Source organism: Rhineura floridana, chromosome 15 (assembly GCF_030035675.1).
Source record: "Rhineura floridana isolate rRhiFlo1 chromosome 15, rRhiFlo1.hap2, whole genome shotgun sequence".
Taxonomy (NCBI): Eukaryota; Metazoa; Chordata; class Lepidosauria; order Squamata; family Rhineuridae; genus Rhineura; species Rhineura floridana.
In genome coordinates, this window is record NC_084494.1 from 32,643,315 (window position 1) to 32,666,448 (window position 23,134).

General features: G+C 44.1%; 1 protein-coding gene across 2 annotated transcripts in view; it reads right to left on the reverse strand.

Moving 5' to 3' along the window:
- Positions 1 to 23,134, reverse strand: part of PPP1R37 (protein phosphatase 1 regulatory subunit 37) — a 51,887-nt gene that overhangs the window by 18,679 nt on the left and 10,074 nt on the right. For both annotated transcript variants that reach the window (XM_061596592.1, XM_061596591.1), the window contains exons 2-5: positions 6,639 to 6,736; positions 6,004 to 6,049; positions 3,097 to 3,197; positions 1,033 to 1,152 (exon numbers count right to left, since the gene is read on the reverse strand). In XM_061596592.1, the coding sequence (XP_061452576.1) occupies positions 1,033 to 1,152; positions 3,097 to 3,197; positions 6,004 to 6,049; positions 6,639 to 6,736 (365 nt within the window). The remainder of the gene's footprint in view (positions 1 to 1,032; positions 1,153 to 3,096; positions 3,198 to 6,003; positions 6,050 to 6,638; positions 6,737 to 23,134) is intronic.

The following is a 23,134-nucleotide window of genomic DNA, read 5'->3' on the forward strand; positions in this document are numbered from 1 at the left end:
GGCTGCAAGTGACCTTGGACAAGTAGTTTGGTGGAGCCATAACTGTGTGGCATGCAAACGAGCTCATGCTCAGTCCATGCTATCTTCTCTTAACAGAGTCTCAGGTAGCAGAGCTGGGAAAGGTCCTTCTCTGTCTGACTCTGGAAAGCCACTGTCAGGCAGAGCAGATAAGAGTTCTGGGCTGAGTGCACCAATGGCCTACGTTTAAGACTGCTTTGTGTGTATAAATCTACCACACCTCAAGTCTTCCATGCTCAGGCATGCAAAGAAAAACAAAAGAGAAATAAAACCCAGTGGTTGTGTTTAAGGAGGAAAAATAAAATCCAAGACAGGAGATATTAAAGGAATGAGGTTCAAGCAACACTACTACTGATCTCCCTCACGTTTATACAGACTGATGTTAAAGGTGAGAGAACAGCACTGGCAGGATTAGCCCCTGCCCAAGATCCCTGTCTGCTGAACAGGCTTTTCATAGCACTCTGCGTCAAGGAAAATATTCTATCAGCAGCTAGACACAGCAATACCAATAAGACCATTAAGACAGGAGATTACCACCAAGCTCCTGAATGAACAGACAGCAGCAAGTAGATTTATCCTTCTGGCAAGGGAGTTGGATCCCGCTGGGGTCCCCATGTCTGCCACAGGCATCAGACACAGCAGTGCAAAAGGAGACTGTCTACATCACTTCCAACAATGATATCTACAGCTGGGCCCATGGACTTGCAGCAAGCCTGCCAATTCTCACCCTTTAAAAAATGGCTATTTTCTCAAAAACTGGGGGAGAAGCATTGCAATTCTCTTCCCTCCATTCCCCAAAATGGCTAACTTATGGCATTTATGGCATCTAAAAATGAAACAAATAAATAAATAAATAAATTTACAGGCAGTAGGAGTTGTAGCTTGACAATAATGCTTGGGGTGCGCATGAATGAGGACGCAGGTTTAATGCCCACCCTCTGTTTGCAATGCTGCCTGCAAACAATGCATTTTTTTTAAAAAAAGAGAGAACATTATCTAATCACCAATACAAACCTTCCTCATCATGTGTGCAGCTGCCTGCCAACCTCGTGTGCCGATGTGTTTGTTAAATGAGATGTTGAGGTGAGTGGCTGACTCATAGTATTCAATCATATCAAACAGCGCAGAGGCACCCTGACAAAGAGAAAAGGAGGAGAAAAAGCAGTCCTGTTACCTAGGGTGGGCAACAGAAGCACCTGTCTGGGGTGCAACCTGGAGAGGGATGCAAAATGGGCAAAGCCCATGTGACTTACTGATACACCTTTAAAGATAATGTTACCTTATACACACGTTCTCTTTGTAGTTTGAAATGAGATGCATTTTTCAAGGTGGTGCATCAAAACCAAGTATCAACTTGTTCAGAGGCTTGCAGCCCCAAACCGCATGTGCGATGGGGCTTACCTCTAGATTGAACGTGCACATAATGACAATACGCCAGACAGAGTGGCACCCTTGCAGCTCTTCACTGACCCTGTGCTGCAGCCAAGACAGTACAGCACATTCAGTCACTGAGTATTACTGGTGGGGGAGGAGAAATTTGGGTAAGAGCAACACTGTCCAGTCAGCAGCAACTGGCCAGAAACAGCCAGCAGGTCGTTTGCACAAGTTTCTGAGCAGGAACAATCTGTCTGAGCAGTAGGAACTCTGCAAGCAGTCAAGGTCCACAACATTAATTCACACCAAATTCATGCCCACAGAGCTAACCCTTGATTTACACATTTTATACATTATATCCCAGATGCTTTATGACTTTTTATACAGTGGTGTTTTTTTCCTTTAATTAATGCCTTTATGTATTATGCTGCCCTAGGCTCCTGTTGGGAGGAAGGGCGGGATATAAATCAAATAATAAATAAAAAAATAATGTATTATTGATGTATATTAATTACAACAATGGTTTGATTAAGGTGTTTTTGCTAATAATACATTAACTAAACTTCTAAATTTTAAATTATTCCAATTTGATAGAATGATTTATGAATACATCTGCTGTAATTCTTCATTGTTATTTCTTAATTGCAATTTCTCACTCTAAAGTTTCGTATGACTGTCAGAAAATATATTAAACACAAAATATCCCAGAAGCTTTGTTTGTTTAATTTGTGCGCTGCCAAGTTCAGAGCTGGTAGGTGGGAGAGGGGGGGGGTCTGGGAGGCTGCCCCCAGGCAAATAAATGTCTAGTTATGGCACTGAAAAACCAGTAAGCTAAGCCAAAGAGACAACACAAGACTAGTCTTGCTCCAGGCTTCCAACCACAAATGATTTATTTCTTCAGGATGGGACTTGCTTATCAACAAGCCCATCAGAGGGACACTGGCATGCTGCATTTAAACCAAACTCACACAAATTTGCATGAAGAAGAAACAGACCAGACCACTGCTGCCTGTGTGGTTTGGGATGAAACACCAGAATTGAACCTTTTCCCTTTTTCTTTTTGTAAGGGGAGAGACAGAGTTTGGAGTGGACCGTGTCAACATCAAGTGGCTAAATTAATTCTGGTTGCACATCTTAACACATGGGCCATAAGTCTTGTCTACACACACACAGGAGAATGAGGTAGGAAGGCATGGGCAAATCCCAATGTGGAAGAATGGGCTGCCAGTGGATGATCACATTTTAAGTCTCTCGGCAAGAAGCAGCACAAGAAAATTCTAAATTTGTGTGCCCTTCCAGGTTAAGGGGCCTCCACTAATGTGCCTTACAAATAGGTCCCCAAAAGCCTAGACAGAGCCATCACTAGTCATGGTTGGAATCCACTTCCAAGAAGCAATTTGTGGCACTTTTTGAAGAGAGACTTGTCACAGGACCCAGCCCGAGAACTCATGCCAGTCTCGCCACTAGGACCATTGCATATAGAAGGCCCCAGGTTCAATCCAGTCACAGGCCTGAGAAAGCTCTTTGCCATTGGTAGCAGAGGTAGACAGTGCCCGGCCAAATGGCAACTCCTCATATCCAAACACTCAGCCCTGAATTGCAAGTTCCATATGATGAAGAATTTACAGGATTCAGCTCGGTTAACTGTTCACGGGGGGGGGGGGGGGAGAGAGAGAGGTCTTTGTGTGTTACATGTCAACGTACATCTTCATCTAGGTTTGTTTGTTCCAAATCCACTATTTTGAACTGGAGACGCTTAAAAATCTCTTCCAGGGCCTCACAAGCCTTGTAGTCTAACTTCTCACCTGGAAAACAAAGAGACCAAATAAATTCACAAGCCTCTAGCATTTAAAATATTTTTTAGTCAGGCACAGGATACGTTAAATACTACACGTACAATGTGGGGTGTAACAATGATTTAAATCAGCAAGGAAAAAAAGGCCAATATTAAATCAGTTTAAAGGTTTTCCAATGATACTTCTTCATCTGTTTCCTACACAGTGGTGCAAATCTGACCACTAAATTAAATAAGAATATTATTTATACTGTTGTTTCATTCTTACAACCAGACTTCGCAGGATTTGTACTGTGTACACTTTATACATTTTCCATGCTCACCTACTGAAGAAATGTCTTTAAAATATTCCCAAACAACCAGCACCCTTGGCAGTGTGCAAGGTTAAGTATGGGAATACAGGAACCTGCACAATGGACATTTTTCTCTTCTTTCCTTTCCCGCGTTGCTCCTTTCTGCCAGCCCCACCCTCACCAAAACAAGAGTAGCAAACAAAAATGAAATGCTCTTGACTAATAGGAAGAAGCAAGTCCTGGTAAGTTACTGGGCAGACTAGAACCGTTTATTTACATAAGGTGAAAATGAAAGGCCCATGTTTGGCAGGCAGAGTGGAGATATTCACATCTGAGAAATTATCAGATTGGTTCATTCACATAAAAATCCTATTTTAATTCAATATGATAGAAACATTGATTCCATTCATTTTATTTATTTATTATTACATTTATATCCCACCTTTCCTCCAAGGAGCTCAAGGTACATCCAAACATAGTTTTACCCCTCCTGATTTTATCCTGTGAGGTAGGTTGGGCTGAGAGACCATGACTGGCCCACAGTCACCCAAGTGAGCTTCAGGGCTGTGTGGGGATCTGAACCCAGGCTTCCCGGGTCCCAGTCTAGCACTCCAGCCACTACAACCACACTGGCTCAGTTTAGAGATTAACTCCAGGGCTAGCATGCTTATAACCATTTAATATTAACCTAGTTATTTAAGAGAAGCTTAGTATTTACTTTTTAAATATATATATTTAAAATCCAATTTAATTTTTTTAAATGGTATTTTAATAGCAAACATATCTGGGGTGCTGTTTTTTAAAAATATATATGTATATTTATCTACCCTGAAGAGGGAGGGAGGGAGGGGGAGAGAGAGAGAGGGAGGGAGAGAGAGACAGAATGGGTAATATCACACACACGCAGAAGCCAGCACATTTTGACAATCAAAGTCCTTGGATAGATGGGGACAAATAGCTTCCGGCGTTCCTATGCTCTGCCTGCAGAGGAGCCCACCCTAGTGTTGTACATTCTCTTGGGAATTACATTTCTGCATTGGCCTCCTGACTAGCAGTGAACCTAGCCTCTGAGGATTGAGTGCTTCTGGCTCATGGAGTCTTTCAGTAGCCTTGTGGCACACAAACAACTCTCTCCTGGTTTGGGAATTTCTGCTACAGAAGAAAAGCATCAAGATTTGGCATAATGCACATCTCTACTCCCTTTTAAAAACAAAAACAACTTCCCAGACATGAAAATTGTTGAGGTAACCTCCGGCTCTCAAGACCAGCTCACCACCTGAAAATCCAATTAAAAAGTGAGCTTCTGCTGAGTTCAGTTTGAGCAGTTGCCGGGGGGGGGGGAGGCATGTACAACACCTCCCCGAATCTCCATTATTGAAATTTGATGTGACTTCTCTTACTGACAGTGGCTAAGAGGTGGCAACCCTAGGAACAACAGCAATCTTATTGTGACCAGCAGGCACTCTTTCCACTTTCCCCAACAGATACTGTCCACTGTCCTTTTCAAAACTGCTGCTGCACGACAGCTGGGAAATTATGCTCCAAATGTGACAGGAAAATTGAACTTAATGATAATTTTTTGCACCACAACACAGATTCGGCACTGTATTGCAAATGTGAAGAATGCTCTTGGACCTGACTTTCATTTCAGCCATGGAGCCGGATAACCCCAAGTGGCTGCTCTTCGTCCCCCTCCTCCTGCCCAGCCACATACCATCTGCTCAGCCAAGTGCAGCCCTTTGCTTTTCCATTCCAATGAAGTTCCCACCTTCATGTGCCTTTGGACTTGGGCAATACTTTGCCCTGCCCAGTAGACCAGCCTCTCATTGGCAATATTTCACAGGCAAAGTCTGTACACAAACGCGCCCTGAAATTAGCAACCTGTCTCTGCAGTATGAACAGGATGTTCATCGATTTCTTTAGAATGAGTGACTCACTGGTTATGGAATGTAAAACCAGGTGCTGGAGTAGGAGACGCAGGATGACCCCAGGTAACTCCAAATCCAAGGCCATGTGTATTGCTAGCATGGAATAGATTATATGTACGTTAGTCCTGTGTTCTATTTGCATGTGCCAGCCTGGTTGCACAATCTGGCTCATTTCCAAACATTTGCAGGATTGTTCAAAATTTTAAATTGGGGAGTGATTTAAAAATAGAAAGAATAACGGGAGTCAATTAAAATATTAGGTGGGTGGGGTGTTAGGAGGATAGAGTAAAGGGGTGCTGCAAACCTCTGAAAGACCAAGCCAGCTTTGGAATGCCAGATTTTCCTGAGTTTGCCAGCAAGACCAATTTGCACATTACGCTATGGAGTAGCAATCTATGCAGAACAATCTCACATCTACAACACTGAACATTTCTTCCCCACCTCCCCACCCCCTGCTCCCAATTGCCAAAAGGGACTACTTACAAGCACAAATTCCCAACTAGAAACTTTGAGGGATCAGAGCCTCAGAGGTATATCCAGGGTCAGCAAGGTCATTATAACATGTACTGTGTCAACGGGAGACTTGGAAACGTACCTTTCAGATCCAGGCAATTTATCCTGGGAGTCAAGTCCTTAAATTCCTGCAATACAGCAGCAGCAAATTACTACACATGGAAGGAAACTGCCTTAAGATAAGACACAAAGAAGACTTGAAAGGAAGCATGGATGGCCCTGTTTCAAGAGCTCTAACCAATACAATATTTCACCTTCCAGTATGATCCAAGCCATCCATCCACTTCAGGGCACAGCCCAGTTTGGATCAGTGAGTGTAGACAATACGACACTAGATAGACCAATGCTCTGATTCAGTATACGGCAGTTTCCTATATTCCTAATCTTGCAAGCTCACTTGGCTCTCCGGGTCTGACCCAACCCCTTTCTCTCAGGCTGGCACAGCCATCTTGGGATCAACGCAAACACACACATACACCCCACACCTTGTCCGTGCTTGGCGGCTCTTGTGCCAACAGGGGCCTGGACTGCAGCTCTTGGAATGCATGCGACCCAACTCCAAGAGAGGATAACATTTTCAGAACTGGCCTTTTTTTAATTACTGTATTCAGTTCCAGCTGCAGCCAGCTTTCTGCAATGTTTATAAAAATCCATTTCTGGCTTTGACAGGCAGATCTGATAAATGTTTGTGCTGTACACTTAAATGAAGGCACGTACCTGGATCTGCTTCAGTAGTTTGGGTATCTGTTTACAGTTTAACTTCTGACAGGCTTGCTTGTAGGCGGTGAGAATTTCTTCCACAGTTACATTCTGAGCTGAAAAAGGTGAAGAGAAGTGGGGGGAGGGATCACACCAACAGTTAGAAGTCCATTTTATTTGTGCCATCTACACACTGTAAGGAGCCTTTGGGGAAGAATGGGATATTAAAAGTCAAACAACCAAAATATAAAGAAAGCAAATTTTCAAAAGCCATATTGCAATTTTTCAGGTTAGCTATCGCTAGTGCCGAGTACCAACTGCACCCTTGCAACCAGATTATAACATGCTGCTCTGTCATGTCCCATTTTAAGGGCTACTGACTATTGAAAGCAGATACCCAGGTCTCCAAAAAAAAAAAAAAAAAAATTAACTGTAGAGGGGAAATTAATCCCTGTGCTCGCTCCCCATTTGTAAAGTGGTCTGGGTACTTATTAGTAAAAGACTGCAACATAAATATTAAATTAAAAAACAACACTTCCCTGTTTAATGCATGCACAGGGACCAATTCTCCATCTCCTCTTGCATTAGAAAGTTGGAGGTTAGGGGAGGGAAGACAGTGACACGGGAAAAGAGGGGGCAGAGAGGCCAAGCATCCAGAGAGACATTTGTGTGTGTGCAACTTCTGTCTATGAAATTACTGGCCATAAGGAAATAATGATTTGTTCCACTATCCACACTTTATCCTCGCATTTTCAACCCTTGAAACAAGGCTTTGGGAATATTTATTAGCCTAGGTGCCCATTTCTAGGACTTTTCCAGCCATGTCCAAGTGGCCAAGGTTTTTGCTGGTGTTAGCAGATGTTGCATAACGGGATGATCTGCTAGAATCCTGACAGCAGCCACAGAGCATCATTCACTGGGGCAGGGAATCGGGAACCTCATGTGTCAGATAGCAAAACCTGACTCCAGCTGCAGGATAGTAAACAGTTAAGCACAGAACAGTGGTGGCTGGCGGCTCCAACGTAAGTGGGCAGCGGAATCTGCTCCGGGTTTTAGTCTGAACTCTCAAGGAGCTGTCCAAGGTGGATATGTAAGCATCACCACCACATTTGCACAGTGTTGTGTCAGGTGTTCGGAGCTCCTTCACATACATTTGCTCATTATTATTATTCTGAATTCTTACCTGTTCTTCACCATAATATCCCAGGGCAAGTTACAACAATTTAAAATTCAGTATTAAAAACAGTTTAAAACAGGTTACAGTCTGGAATCGGGTGGGTCTTGAAATTGTATATCTCAGGCGTCAAAGGCCAGGGAAAAGAGGTGCTTCTTCAGGATATGATGGAAACTACACAGCAGTTGTTAAAGAGAGCTCTGAAATGTTGGTGCAAGCATTAGTATCCCCAAATTGCAGAAGTGGAGGCAGAGGATGAGACCAGGATCAAAGGGCTGCTTTGTGTGTTCACTGGATTAGGCATACCTAGCAGAATGCTTGCCTTTAAAAAACAAAAGCTACCAAGAGTGTTATCCTAATCAGTCAGGTTTTATTACATCTTAAGGAAGATAATGCAGCCCAAAGATAGTTAATCTAAAGTCTTGTCTATGAACAATGGTGAATAAATATACGATTGCTTCCCTCCCTGTGTGAAAAGTGTTTTAAAACCCTGTCTTGCTAAAACTAAATTGTCAAAAATAAATAACTCAGATGTATGCTAGAAATGTGGAAAACATTTTGTTCATTGTTCGTGGTTCTGTATTAAAGCTAGAAAATCCTAGCAATGCTGTTAATGGCATTCTGGGAGTTAAGATTAACAATAGATCCCAAGATATTTTTATTAACAATTTCTAAGGAAGGTGTCTAGAGATAAAGAAGTTGTATGATCTCATTTGGCCACAGCCTGTCAGGATCCTACATGGCAAATATTGGAAACCTCCATCACAAAAATGGCAAATTAAATCATGGGCTTTAGTGGTACTCAGGGAACTTACAGACGCAATGCGGGTATGACAAAAGGTATGTAGCCTCAACTGTTCTGAAAGAGACTATAAGCGTTTCAAACTTTATTGGAATACTAGACCGAATAGAATGACTGGAAATTATTTTTGTTTATTAGCTATTGTATTAATGAACTGTTTTGTGATTCTCTGTTGTTTTCAGGACAGGCTATTAGCATGTTTTGTCCTTTGAAACAAAAAGACTGCAGAGCCATGTGCCACATCACAAAGGGAAGCTGAGGTGACATTTGAACTTGAGACTTCCTACTGTATTTCATGCCATTAGAAAGAAAAGCCATTCCATGAGCCTGGTCCCCGGCTATGGTCGGAAGGCACATAAGGCCAGCTCGGGTCAGGTCTGGTCAGTGCCTGGTTGGGAGACTGCCTGGGAACCATATGTAAGCCGCCTTGGGTTTCAATCATGAAAAGAAAGGCAGGGTATAAATGTAATAAATAAATAAAATAAATGAGACACAGATTTCTATTTAAAAGAACGTTTCTAGTTCTTATTGTTGTGAATATATGCTCAGGCATATTAGCAACATTTGCAGATATTCCCAAAGCCAGAGGAGCTGCTGAATTATGATTCCCAGGTGCCACTGAGTCATCACCTTGTATGAAAATGGACTGCCTTCAAGTCAATTCCGACTTATGGCAACCCTATGAATAGGGTTTTCATGGTAAGCGGAATTAAGAAGGGGTTTCCCACTGCCTTCCTCTGAGGCTGAGAGGCAGTGACTGGCCCAAGGTCACCCAGTGAGCTTCATGGCTGTGTGGGGATTCGAACCCTGGCCTCCCAGGTCGTAGTCCAGCACCTTAACCGCTACACTATATACTAGTTCAAAATTCCTTGCAAAAACTTAACCCAGCAGAGTCTGGACAGAAGAAAGTCTCACCAGTGAGAAGGAGGGTCCTGTTTTTATTAGTGTGTTCTGGCCTTTCTTTTTCTCTTCCCCACACAACTTTCCAGGGCTCTAAACCAAGCTACCCTGAAAGTGGAGCAGAGCCAAAGCAGCTAGCCAGACTGGGAAAGGACTGATGGAGGAACATGGAGTAAGGGAAAGGCAGGGACCCAGTTGGCCAGAACAGCAACATCTCCCTTGGGATCAGGGAAAGCCTACTGCCTGCCCTCAGCCACAAACAACATAGCAGTAGCCAGGACCAATCCCTTGGATGCCAGGGCCTACCAGGCACCTGGATTTTTTTGTAACCCCATCCAAAGAGCGCCTTACCCCTCCAAATGAGCAGGAGAAGCAGAAGACCTATTGCAAACCAGGAGAAATTAGGAAAATGTGCTTGATTTATACAGCTTGGAAGAACTGAGCCTTTGTTATAGCACAATGTGGGGGTATCTTGCAGCAGAATTTTAGGGGACTGGTTTAGCACATACACAGCGCTGTTTACTGTCAATTGAAATTGCTCGTGCTACCCTACGAAGGAGCTTCTCTCCCCACTCCCCTCCCTCCAGAGGAGGCCATTTCTTGGGTAGACAGCTATAAGCCCATTATTAAGCTGAGAAATTCTGGCAGCCCTTAAAAGCTGCCCTCAAAGCATCTTTTTTTGCACACACGTTTTCAGAAACCCAGGATTAAGCAGGGCAGCATTGTGGCTGGCTATGAAACCCACGACTGGATAAGAGTCATTAAAACACACACACACCCAGAGGCTGACTTGGAATGGCTCAACAACAGCTCACATCATAAAACCAGAGTTTGTTGTGCAGGGATCCAATTACAAGGTTGTAATCCGGGCTGGATTACTGAAGCAGAACAATCCCCCCACCCCCACTCCAGGCTCAGTTCAGAAAAAGAATAATTCCGCCACTAACGTAATTATCGGGGAAGACCAGAAAATTCCAAGCTGCAGCAGCTGCTGTACACTTCCGTTTTAATTGCTTTGCTGTGCAAGTCAAGCGTTCAAGATATGAGAAGAGAAAGAACTCTTTAATTTAGCTACATTTTTCATTCTCTCTTTTTAAAAGATCCTAAGAGTAGTGAGTTCTGTAGCAAGCATCTGTCAAGCTATTTAAACATACAAATCTAAGCCTGCAGTTTATTATTCATTTCCATGTACAATTTTAATGTGCAATGTATTTTTCAGCCTGAGTCCAAAATTTCTTTTAAAGGAAAGCTGCTGGCCCTCGTGGTGGCAGTGAACATGACCAATGCTGTTTGAGAAACAGTTAAAAGTGGGTTGATAAAAGTGCTTTGAGGCACATGTGCTTTTGCCTCCAGAAAGTAAGAATCAATGATCAAGGTAACGCGGAATATTAAGCCTTGATGGGACTTGCCCTGCCTACCACCACTTCTCTTGCAAGCTGCCTCAAGCAGCTAATTTGCCAAGGGACAAAGAAATGCACTGCAGCTGGCAGACATTCCAGCTGAGAGAGACTTCCTGCAAAGTTCAGCTACTGGCAGAGCAGCCAGCTAATAGAAAAGCAAGTCTGGGGCCTGCATGGCATTCCGCTGAACACAGAGACAAGCCAGGGTTTTCCAGAATACTGGAAGAGTGGGCACACACGTTTGCACGCTCACACACTCACCAGATTTTTTTCCAGTTTATGCAGAGCAGTTAAGATAGGGAGACTAAGAGGCAAAAGAGGGCAGGTCTCCTGTATCTTTCATAATCACGATGACAGGAATTTCAGTAGGTACAGCTTCTCCTTGGAACTGTAAGGCACACAACTGTCAAAATTTCATCTTCGACAAAACTCTTTTAACCGTATAGGGGCCTGGTTGTCCACTGCAGTTGACAAAAGTACTGCAATTCACTTTGGTTCTTGTTTTAATAGGAAAGCAGGGTATAAATATAAAGTAGACTAAAATTAACTTTAAAAATTGGACTGAAAATAAAAGCATTAATTTTATGAAGAAAATAAGGAAATTTGCACAGATCTTTTTACCTAATACTTTCTTAGCACAAAAGAAGATTTTCTGTTGTTTAAGAATAGACCTGCCCAAGAAATTCCCCATGCATTTTCAATGTAGTAGGAAGCAACAGAGGGAAGTTGTTAAATTATCTTACATATAATATTTTTCTAAGGCTGTTGTCACGCTGCAGGTTGCAGTGCCATCTGCCAGCAGCTTCCTAAATACTGCCAGGCATTTAGCGGGGGGGGGGGGCGCCGGCCCAGGCAAGCTACAGAAGAACAGTCATGACAGGCTGGGGCAGCACCTTAACAGCTGTCCTGCTCTACTGCCACCACCTCACCAACAACACTGTTTCAGACTCAGCGGTGGAGAGTAAAAGTGGCAGGAGAACAGGACAGTTAATGAGGAGCTGCTCCAGCCCGTCGTGAGTATTCTTGTGTGGTTCATCTCAGCCAGCCACCTCTCTCCCCCTCATGGGAGAAGGTCTAGAAGGGGGAGGAGGCTTAGCGACCTGGGGAGAGGGGCAGGGAAACAGAGGCTTGGTGACCTGCAGACAAGGGTGTGGAAAAGGAGACTTGGCCAGGTCTAATGGGAGGGGAGTTTGGCAAGGCCTGGAGGCAGTAGGTGGTTTGGCGAGGGGGTGGGGGGGTAGGTATTCCTTTGCACCTCCAGCATCGGGTGGGGGAAGAGAAGTGGGGAGAGGATCATAAAAGGCTTTTGGCAAGCTCTGAGGGGGTGGTGGATGAGGGGTTATGGCAGGTTGGGCAAGCAAAGCGAGCAGGTGTGGCAGACCCTAGTACATTATATATGTATGTGTCTCTCATAGCTCTGTTAAACCAAGAGAGTGTATGAAGTCTATGGGTGGTGGTTATCTTGTTTAATGCTGACTCACTTGGTCTAAACTTAGATAAGTTTTAATCTTGGGAGTCTCCCCATTTCCAGTCCTTTGTTTACTGTAAGAAGTTTTCTTGCTAAAAATACTGACACAGGGTGTAAGACACTGGACAAGTCTTGGAGATTTCCAGTTTTAAAACAAACACCAAAAATTGTGTATGAACAGACAGCCTTTGTTTCAACAAACCCAAACATATTTATTCACTTCGTGCTCACTCTAGATGTTTTGGAGCCTGGAGAATCCAAATGGTGATACCCTTGCTTCTTCGCAATGCACCCCCTCAGCCTCCCCAACACAAGCAGCACACACAAATCTATATGGTCCCATTCCAAATTACCCTATTAAAGTCAGTTGTTTCCTTTGCATTCACTTTCCCAGTTCGGGCTTCATAATTTAAAATCATTCCCATTTTACAGAATAGAACATCAAGGCACTTTTCAAAAAGAATACTAAATTAAATAACTTAAAACATGTTGCCCTTCAAAGGCTCCCAAACCCCACCATCTGGAGGCAGCTGCATCATTCTCGCTCGTGTTAAGGCTGGGGGTGGATTTTCTCTATACTTTGAATAACCGAGAGGTCCCTTAAAAACAGAGAGACTCTTCAAGCATTTAAAGCAACTCTGTGAAATAAGCTTGCCTGCACAGCCATTTTACAACGGGAGACCTGAGACTGGGGGGTGGGAGGCGAATGAGGCTACCCCATGAGCCAGAAGTCCCTGGATATATAAAACAAGATCTGAGCCCAATTGTCTTAACTTCTGGACCATATTTTTCACATAATGCATCTATGCCTTTTCTCATAAACCGATTGCACAATATGTACACAAGTCCAGTTCTTCAATCAAAATTGCAGGGTGGCAGCAAGCAGAGACAGTGTTATCAAAGTCTATTTCAAGATTTGGTTCTAAAGGGCTAGATAACCAGGTGCATGCTGGGAAAACAAGCATATACCCTGCAACACTTTCTTTGGCAACCTCTAAGCTCATTCCCCAAATACTCCAGCTGAAGCAATTCACTTGCCCATATACACTGAAGTTGGGTAATTTATCTTGGACTACACAGAATTACACCTGCAGGGGTGTTTAAGCAAAGATGCGTCTCTTCCAACTTCTCTGTGATGTGAATGGAAATCCGGGGGTGGGGGTGGCCAAGGGGCTTCCCAACTGGGTCCCAATCCCAACCCAACCATTTTCTCATATTCAAGCTTGGATCCAGGAAAAAAAGGGCCTCTGGTTTTGACCCTTGTTCTCAGCATGAACAGCAAAGAGGCTTAGGCAACGTTCCTCTCCTTTGCATCTCAGCTGCTTACTTTCACTCCTTCCCTTGACCAATCAATCAATCAAACATTTATTATGGTCAAAGACCAGCACTATCTTCCCTTGACAGAGGTTTCAAGCTGGGTGGGACGCAGACATTTTCACAGGCAACACAATTAAGGAGCTACAGAGAAGCACAGCAATCGAGGAGAGATTTTGTCTCTCCCCCCCCCCCCGCGCCTCTTCAAAACATCAGCTAATTAACTCATGCAGCCTGATAATAGCCACATTTATTTAGAAGCCCCCATTGAATTCAGTGGTGCTTTGACACAAGTAGGAATGCAGACAACAGCAGCCTTCATTGATTAAATAATCTGTCTTTTACCTGATCACTGAAATACAGATATCATCAAAACTTCAACACGCACTGCCTTTTTTAAATGTTAAAAAGAGTCACAATATAATGAATTAAGCACACCTTTCAGAAAACAAAATAAGCTCATGGTTGGGAGAAAGGGGTCACTTTTAATTTCTTCTTTGCCATTCATTATTACAGTTATACATCAGAACCAAAACAGCTTTAAACATACACATTCACACGTTCCAAATATTGAAATTTGCCCTTGTCCATCAGCAAAGCTTTAGTGGGCAATTCTACTCATTAAAGCTTGCAGTACTACAAGGGTTATTGAACACATAAAATAAAAATGCTGAAGGTAAGTCACAGCCACCCCACTACAAGCGCTACATGCATCTGGAAAGGCAACTAATAAACACTAAACACAATTTTTAAAAACACGCCCCGACTTATTTATTCCCAGAAAGTATCCGCGGCGTCCAGCTTATTTTTGATCTTTTTACGCTTGGGGAAATGCTAACAACGGCCAACTCAGTGAAATGAGGAGTTGTATGAGAGACCAGGCTTGTTTCCCCGATTGCAGCAGCATGCAGCAGGATAGTTGCGGAGGGGGGAGCGGGAAGAGGACAGATCTGCTTACTGTAGCCGTCTGTACTTGGAGGCCAGCCCAGATCAGCTCAGTAATACAAAGCTTACACTAAAGTCCAGAGCAAACACAGGATTCCCCCCCTCCCCTGAGGGCTTAAACCCGCACAGTATTTCCTTTTATGTCTGAACAGGGTATTTTTTTGGCAGGCTTTATTAGTAAATGTATTTACAAACACACACACACACAGAAGAGGTTGTTAGGATTTGAAACGCACACACAAGGGGGGGGGCTGAGAAAGACATGGAGGGAAGAAGAAAAAGGGAAGATTCCAGGAGGCTGTGACCACAAGAAAGATGACAAATCAGACTTTGAAAGGACGAGGAAAAAACCATCCTCAGTGTCGGCTGATGGAAGGAACCATTTAGCTAAATAAATAACGGGTAGAGGGAGTGTAAGGTCAGTGTCCACATGTGTCAAGTGAGGTGCGGGGGTGGCTAGATTAAAGTCTCTACAGAGGTGCCAGACCAGCAGAGCCCCTCAGATTTAATAGCTAAAGCTGACCAAGAAGCTTTGCTAAGGAGTCAGGGCGTACGGTATGACCCGCTCTTGCCTACTGGCACAAGGAGATTACCTTGGCTGGCCTGCCTGGTTTCTCCATAGATGGGGAATCCCTCTGCAACAACCTGCCATGCGTTCTGCCTCTCTTGATAGACTACTCAGCGCGCCCCTCCCTGGCTGGCTTTCACTGTTTGCACACAATGCCTGTGTCATCTATATGCTTCCAGCACGGTACCCGAAACCGTAAGTGAACCTCAATTTGCTACAAGAAAGCAGCTGCCACAAAAATCAATTCCTCAAAGAGACAGTGTTGTCCTGGGTCCAATAACTCTCAGCTGTAGTTGCATCTGTATGTGTTTAGACTGAAGAACCAGTTCATCTGGACTTGAGCGCAGTTGGTCCTGGACTTGGGATGTTAGGCAGGGAACTAGCTTGTGCATCATCAACACCAAGCAGCTCAGCTCAAGGAAGGAACTGGCCAGATCCCCAAGGAAGCACCTTAACAAGCGTTGGCTAGAGTAGATCAGATGAGGCTCTTGGAGTTCCACTTGCTCACCAGCCTGAGCAAAGAGAGGCTGCTACAGACCACCTTTGCGATTACCCAACTTGACAAGAACACAGTCTGACAAGATCTTCTGACAAGGGAGCAAAAAGTGGAGATGTTCTTCTAAAGCATAAAAGTGAGCAGCACCAACACTGTGACACGCATTTTGTGACCTCTGGCCCAAGTTATCCAGTCTGAAGGTGCAATGCAGGTCTGGCTCTTGTCAGTGCCTGGATGAGAGACTGCTGGGAACTCCACATACACTGCCTTGAATTCCACAATTCAAGAAAGGCATGGAAGATATCAAGGCAAAAATATAAATGTGTAACACTGGCAGACCCAGCATGATGCAGTTTTGACCAGGCTAATATATTTATTTACATAATTTATATCCTGTACCTTCAACACAGATTTATGCTCCCAGGGTGGCTAACAGGGGAGTAAGAAGTGGAACATACAACTTAACGCAGGCAAGCCTTTTGCACAAATTGCACACACAGAAAATGAATGACTATAACAGAGCCTGTAGAAAGTTACTTCACGAGGCAACTCTTTCCGTGAAAGCTAATGACATCACAGTTACTAAGAAGCACCAGGCAACAGAGAAAGGATGCAAGGAAAACTAAACGTTGCCAGTGTCTGCGGTCGCTCTCGATCTAGGGAGCTTTCCAACTCACAGCCCCCGGATCCTTACCCACAAGCTCAGCTCTTGACATTTCAGCTCCTGCTCAGGCAAAAATATTGTTTGTTCCTGTACTCATTTTCCATCTGGGATTTCAGCCAAGAGTCACGACCCAGACGTTAACTGACTTTAACCCCTTCCCAGCCTCTTGCTTTGCTGAGCTTACCAAGATCTGTCTTTCTCACAAGCAAACAAAACCATCCGCCAGTGAATAAAAACACTAGAGATCAGGCAGGCCCTCGGTTCTGACCCACAAGTTAGAGTGTGGGGGGGAGAGAGAGAGAGAACATAAGCAACTGGTTCAAGAGTGGAGCAGGAGCAGAACATCTTTTGAGTTCTAATTGAAGACAGTGGGATGAGCAGGTTCTGGCTAGAATTCCCCACACAAGAGGCAGCTTAGCGTGGAATGCCAAATTATGAGAAATATGGGGTTCCTGCCAAAAATGGCATCTTTGTGCCAAGTTCTCCCAATCTGCAGCATATTGTAAGATTTGCCCCTGATCTCAATAGGCTGAATGTCTGCTTCAGTGGCTTGCATTGGTAGGGAAACACACAGCACAATGGTGTCAGGATTCTGGAAATGTTTTGCTACACATTAGACGGGAAGTGGGAGACCTTGGTCTTGTTTCCTTCTTTTTTTAAATACTTTTTATTGAAACTTTAAACTTTTTATGAACAAAACAAATCCAGAATATTCTTTACATGTTTTGTTATATACAAATTTTTAAACAAAAACCATTATGGTAAATCAATCTGAATTAAAAAACAATAAATGACGGGGAGCCTTGGTATAGAGATGCCCTTATCTGTGGCAATACCACGTTTCTCGTAGTACAGCTCCATCCTCAACATTACGCGGGGTTAAGCCTTGAATGGCTTGCCACAAGGGGCACAGGCATACAGATGTGGGGGCCCTTGGCTCAAAGCTCAGCTGATCTTGGCAGGGAGAGACCTCGTACAGCCCAGGGAACCATAGGGACCCCCGCACAGCAAGCTAATAATTGCTGGCCAACTAAGAACTGCCCATGGCTTCTTCAGCAAAGCACACATTTTGCATGCTTGAGATCCCAAGTTTGATTCTCATCATTGCCAATTAAAAAAAAATAGGTAAAAGATGATTCCAGCCAGAGTAGACCAGGTGTAGCCAACATGGTGCCTCCAGATGTTGTTGAACTCCCAACTCTATGGGAGCTGGTGTCCAACAACAACTGGAGGGCACCACATTGGAGTAGACAACGCAAATGTAACAGGCCTGCTGGGCAGGCCAAAATATCTGTCTAATCCAGCACTTTGCTACCACAGCAGAGTGCCATCTCAGAAGCATACGACAGGACGTGAAAGAAACAGCCCCTATGTTCTGTTCCTAGCATCTCATATATAAAAGGAGGGTGCTTCTCACCATACAGAGATGCCATTTACCTTTCATGGTTCAAAGCTGTCGACAGATCTATCCTCCATAGAAACAGATTGGGCAAGATGCGCCAGTGATTCAGTATTTGTATAGGCACAGTTCCTGCAGAAACCTGGAATGAAAGCCCAGGACTGAGTTCAAGAGGCAGGCGGTGCTTGCCAGCTATTGTTCTGCTGTGCTACCAGAGTTGGGCATTTCAGTGCCTGATGCTCACAGAGTGTGTGGCCTCAGGAAATTCACTTCCCTCTTGGTCTAGCCTACTTCACTGGGTTGTGACAAAGCTCACCTGTCATACTTAGTGACTTGAAAGAAGAGTGGGATGCTAACGTAACAAATAATTTCTATCCAATAAAATAAAATAAATTAAATCAATCTTACTCAATTCACTGATTGATTATATTTACATACAAGTAAAACTAGTAGTTTTGAAGCAAAAACCATACATTGTTCATGTTTAGATGATGCATCAGCTTAGAAGTGGCATTTCCTCCTGCACAAGAGGGAAAAGTGAACGCCTCTCCTAAGATGGAGTTTGTCATCTGCAGTTGTGTGTGCATGTAAGTACTTATATTTTAAATGCGTATTTTATTAATTTGTTGCCTGATTAATATGGAGCTTATCTTAGTCAATTAAAAGTCTTATTCATGGCTTAATCTAACCAATTAAGTCAGGTGTGGGGAACCTTTGGCCCTCCAGATGTTGCTGGACTATACCTCTCATAATCCCTGGCCATTGGCTATGTTTGCTGGGGCTGATGGGAGTTGTAGTTCAGCAACATCTGGAGGGCCACAGGTTGCAGCCCTGAAATTTCTTAGCCCTAAAACAAGACAGGCTATAAATAACAAAGGGGTTTATTTTTAGAAAACAACTTAATTCTTATCTGCCTTTGACAGTCACAACTCACATCCAATTTAGATGACAACACTGTCAGCCAGTAGATTTAATTGGGGGTATAGAGGTAGTGCACAGTCTGCAATTTCCTGTATCTTATTATAAACACGAATTGCTTTCCAAAACGTAAAAAAATAATCAAAAGCTTTCAAAGTTTGTTCTGCAAGAGCACAGGCTCCACAGGTTCTCAAAGTTGAGCAAGCTGGGAGCTGCTTGCTTACACAAGGCATCCTAGGGAAATCATTAACCGTCATGACCAGACATGACTCAGCTGAGGTTTTTAAGGCAAAGGGCCCCCTAGAAAGGCAACGCTCCAGCTTGTGCCAACACAGTGAACAAAACCGCATCATAGTATGAACCCAAACAGACTACACAGTCACTGGGCAGAAGCAGTTCCAAGATAATAATTTGGAAAAGAGGGTGCTGGGTTTGAGAGACAGTTTCTACAACCTGAGGCCAACCTTGCTACTCATAATTAGAGTGTGCCTCTTGCTATCAAACATTTCAGCCTAATTTTGGTTCCTAAGGTGAGGAAAGAGGGGTGGGAAGAGAACCATACTTGTCTTAGCTGCAACCTACACAACAAACCAATTGCAGCTTCAAACATCCCACTCCCCTCAGGCTGCAAATATTGGAGGGGGTGTTGGCAAGCTCCTGGAAAGTTCCCACGTATGGCTACTTTTCCTTTGATGTGTCATAGGCTATGTTGTCCTGGCCTAGCTCCACCCACCTCCAATCACCCTCTCTCTCATATCACTCCTTGCAAAGCTCCCAGGCCCATCTCTCAACCAGTGACAGTGCTTCTGGTTCCTCTGATAGGTTCCAGTTCTCCATTGGGCTGAAAATAACCCCATCTCAATAGTCTTCAACTGATAGATCAGAACCTGCAAGGAGGTTTTAATGCTTTGATTTAAGGTGGATCACTCCACCCACTCCACCCCTTTTTTTTACTGTCAAGGTGTGTGCGTCCAAAGACACGGGAGGGCATGAGAGACAAAGATGGAGGTAGAAAAGGCAAGGGCCAGAGGTGGGGTCCTTGGGCTGAGAAGTCCTAAGTGGCCAGCAGAGGCAGGAGCTTTAATGGGGTAGCACACTCCTTGCCACACTTTTGGAATCATAAGCACTAGAAGCTTTCTTTTTAAAAAAAATAAAATCTGTCATTCCCACGGACCATACAAAACTGCCTCGGAGGCTCCATGCAGCCCATAAGCCAGTTTATTATCTCGCCCTGCCAGATTCAGTTTAAATGTTTCCTAACCAGTTGGACCAATTTGAAGTGCCAAAGCACTTTCAGAAAAGGTCACCTTATCTTCCCTTGCTTTGAGGCCAATTCAAACTATGTAAGCTATCGGTGGCAACTGGAAAGGAACCATTGATAACCAAGTCATTCCTCTATAAAATGATTTCATAGGTGAGTGATGGCCACTGTTTATCCATGGTTAGCCGCTTCCACTGCAGGCCAGAGCTGGAGACAACTGTGGCAGGCAAGCCAACTCTCTTGTTGTGGGCAGAGTGCCAGGCAGGCAAGGCGGAGAACAGGAGGGTCATGCTCAGGAACATAGCAAAGGATTGTCCAGGAGACCCTATACAACAGCTACAGCACCAGGCTTCACACCAGTTCAAGGAGTTGGCGTAGAGCAGCCTTACTCAACCTATGTGCCCTCCAGATGTTTTGGACTACAACTCTCACCAACTGGCTGATGGGAGCCATAGTCCAAAATATCTGGAGCAGTGATTTTTCCAACTGGCGTGTCGCAACCTCAACAGTGGCAATATGACCGTTTTTGAAGAGGGGAGCAGGGAAAGAAACAGGGTATGTTTATGTTGGCCCCTGCATGTGACATTAGTGAAGACCAAAGTTGCTAAAATATTGTTTGCAGATACAGATTGCCATCTTTGGCATTGCTGCTGTTGAATGACAGACATGTGGTACAGAACCAAAATCTTCCTTCATAACTGGATTAAATCGCCTAGAACAAACAGGTCAAGAGAAAAGACACAAATAATAAAATTAAACACTGAATTTTTAGACTATGAGCCTGGGTCTATTTTTTGGGGGGTGGGGGTGGGTTTTTTTTTTTTTAAAGCACTGTATAAATGTTAGTAGCAGTAGTACTAGGAGGAAGAGGAAGGGCCTCTTTGCTGTTTGGAATCAGAGACAAGATCCTGGGTCTGGCTGAAGACCACAGAGAGAGATGTGAAGAAGCCTGGGGGGAAATGGGGGGCAGGGGTAGACCAGTCTTCCCACCCTACTTTTCATCCTTAGGCTTTCACGTTTTTAGCTACAGGTTTTGAGAATTAATTCTCAGTGGGATGACCAGGATGTGTAAGTGGGTCATGACCGGACCAAAAATGGGTCAGACTAGTTGGCACTACCTTTCTGCTTTATGATGGCTTGGGGTTTTGTTTTTTGAGAGAGATGATCAGATGCAAAGCAGGATACACCTTATGTACCTTTTAATTGCTGATTCAAGAGAGATTTTTGGTAGGTGCATCGTGTCACGTGCAAGATGGGGAGAAACTGTAGCTGCTGAAATTCCCTCTTCCACGTGACTGGTGGAATTTGCTGCCACAGGATACTGCAGTAGCGATTAGATGGCTCTAAAGAGAGATTAGACAAATGCATGGAGGTGTTTCAATTATTGGCCACAACAGCCAAATGGAGACTCTAGGTTCAGAGGCAGTTAATCCCAGTTGTTGCCTGTATGGGCTATGGGATTTTCAGAAGCACCTGGCTGGCCACTCTGGGAAACAAAATGTTGGATAAGATGGGATTCATGGTTGGATCCACCAGAGCAATTCTTATAAAGTAAAGGAGTCCTATTGTCCTTCGCAGCTGGTCACCCAGAAAGACAAGGAGAAAGATTAACATGTACAGTATAGTTAAGGAAAATGGATCCTACAGCGCAAGCTGGAGTCAAAGGAGGGTCCTGCAACTGGTGTAGAGAGATTGTTGTACTAGAAACTGCTTTCCCTTCCCACCTTGATGGTGGCTAGGAAAAGGCCCTGACTCAGGCCTGGCTTCAACAGCAGATGTACTGCTGGTCCTGGTGGTAGACAATGTACTTTATCAGACCAGGCCTGCAGAGCTTCTCACCAGCCTGGCCAAATGCAGTCACAGGGACAGTTGCCCACAAGAGGCTTGGTAAGCCTCTTGATTGTGTTGCCTGTTTGAGGCTGCAGGAAAAGGGGTGAGGGCTGTCAAGTATCTAGAAGGCCAAAAGCTTGCTTAGTTGGTTGTTTTTGGTTTAGTGGGTCTCAAGCTGTGCAGGCCTGTGTTCAGCTGACTGACATTCACTGTACTAGAGTGGAATATGAGTGCTGGGTAAGCTTGACATAGTAGCAGTAGCAAAGTTCAGTGTTAATCCAGCAGCTGACATAGGGTGGAATAGAATATTAAGAAAAAATGTGAGCTCTCCTAAAGCTCATGTGGTAAGCTGGCTTTCATCTTTAGCATCCTTTTCAGTCAAATGAGGTGAAAAAAAGAGACATTTCTTTGGCTCAGACAAGCAGCTATAGCTTATGGATGGGCAAGGATTATCTTGGTAACAAGACCTGACAGGTGTCAAGAAAAACAGGAACCAAAACAGTGTAGGCAACACATGCCGCAGGCACAATTAGAAGGAACACAAGAAAAGTAGTGTTTATGGAGATACCTGGATAAAGAAATCAGCCACAGCAACACCGAGAAACCCGAGAACAATACTTTTCAAAGAAAAGACATGCGAGCTATTAGTCAGAGAAAATAAACCCACCCACCCCTTTGATGGCTGCCGTCTAGAACTCTAACCCTGAAACAAAAGCATGGGATAGGATGCAGGACTGCCAAGCCTCAAAACCACCCCCCTAGTCTTTGCATGTACAACTGACACAGTGATGGGACTACACTGCAGGGGAAACTGTGTGCCTAGCTAACACGCTATGGTTGCAACCAACCCACAACACAACGTGGACTGTACGGGTAGGTTGCACAACTGGTGTGCCAGTGCGAAACCAACTCAGGGATTTCTGAATATACCCCAAGTGGAGATGAACATGTCAAAAAAGCATCACACCTCCTTCTTCTTGACACCTATCATTTGCCTGGTGTGCTGAGAGGATGCCTCCCTTCTCTTGCTGAGGGCAACTGAAGAATGTGGGACTGAGAGCCATGAAAATGCATAACAAAAGCAGGCTTGCTTTTTCACAAATCACTTCACATGCATGTGACGTGGTGCCGCAGCTCAGTCTTGCAGGTTAGTTCAGCAGGGATGGGCACTCACATGCAGCACAGCCCCCCATCCGTCTTTGGCTCCCTTCTCCTGCTGCTGTGTGTCAGAGGAAGGAACAGAAGAGACTGAGGCCCTGCTATGTTTTGTTTCCCAAAGCAATAGAAATATTAAGACAACAATGATGATTAATACTTTACATGCATATACTGTGTAAGGGTGTTCAAAGCACTTCAGAACAATATCTAAGGTGTA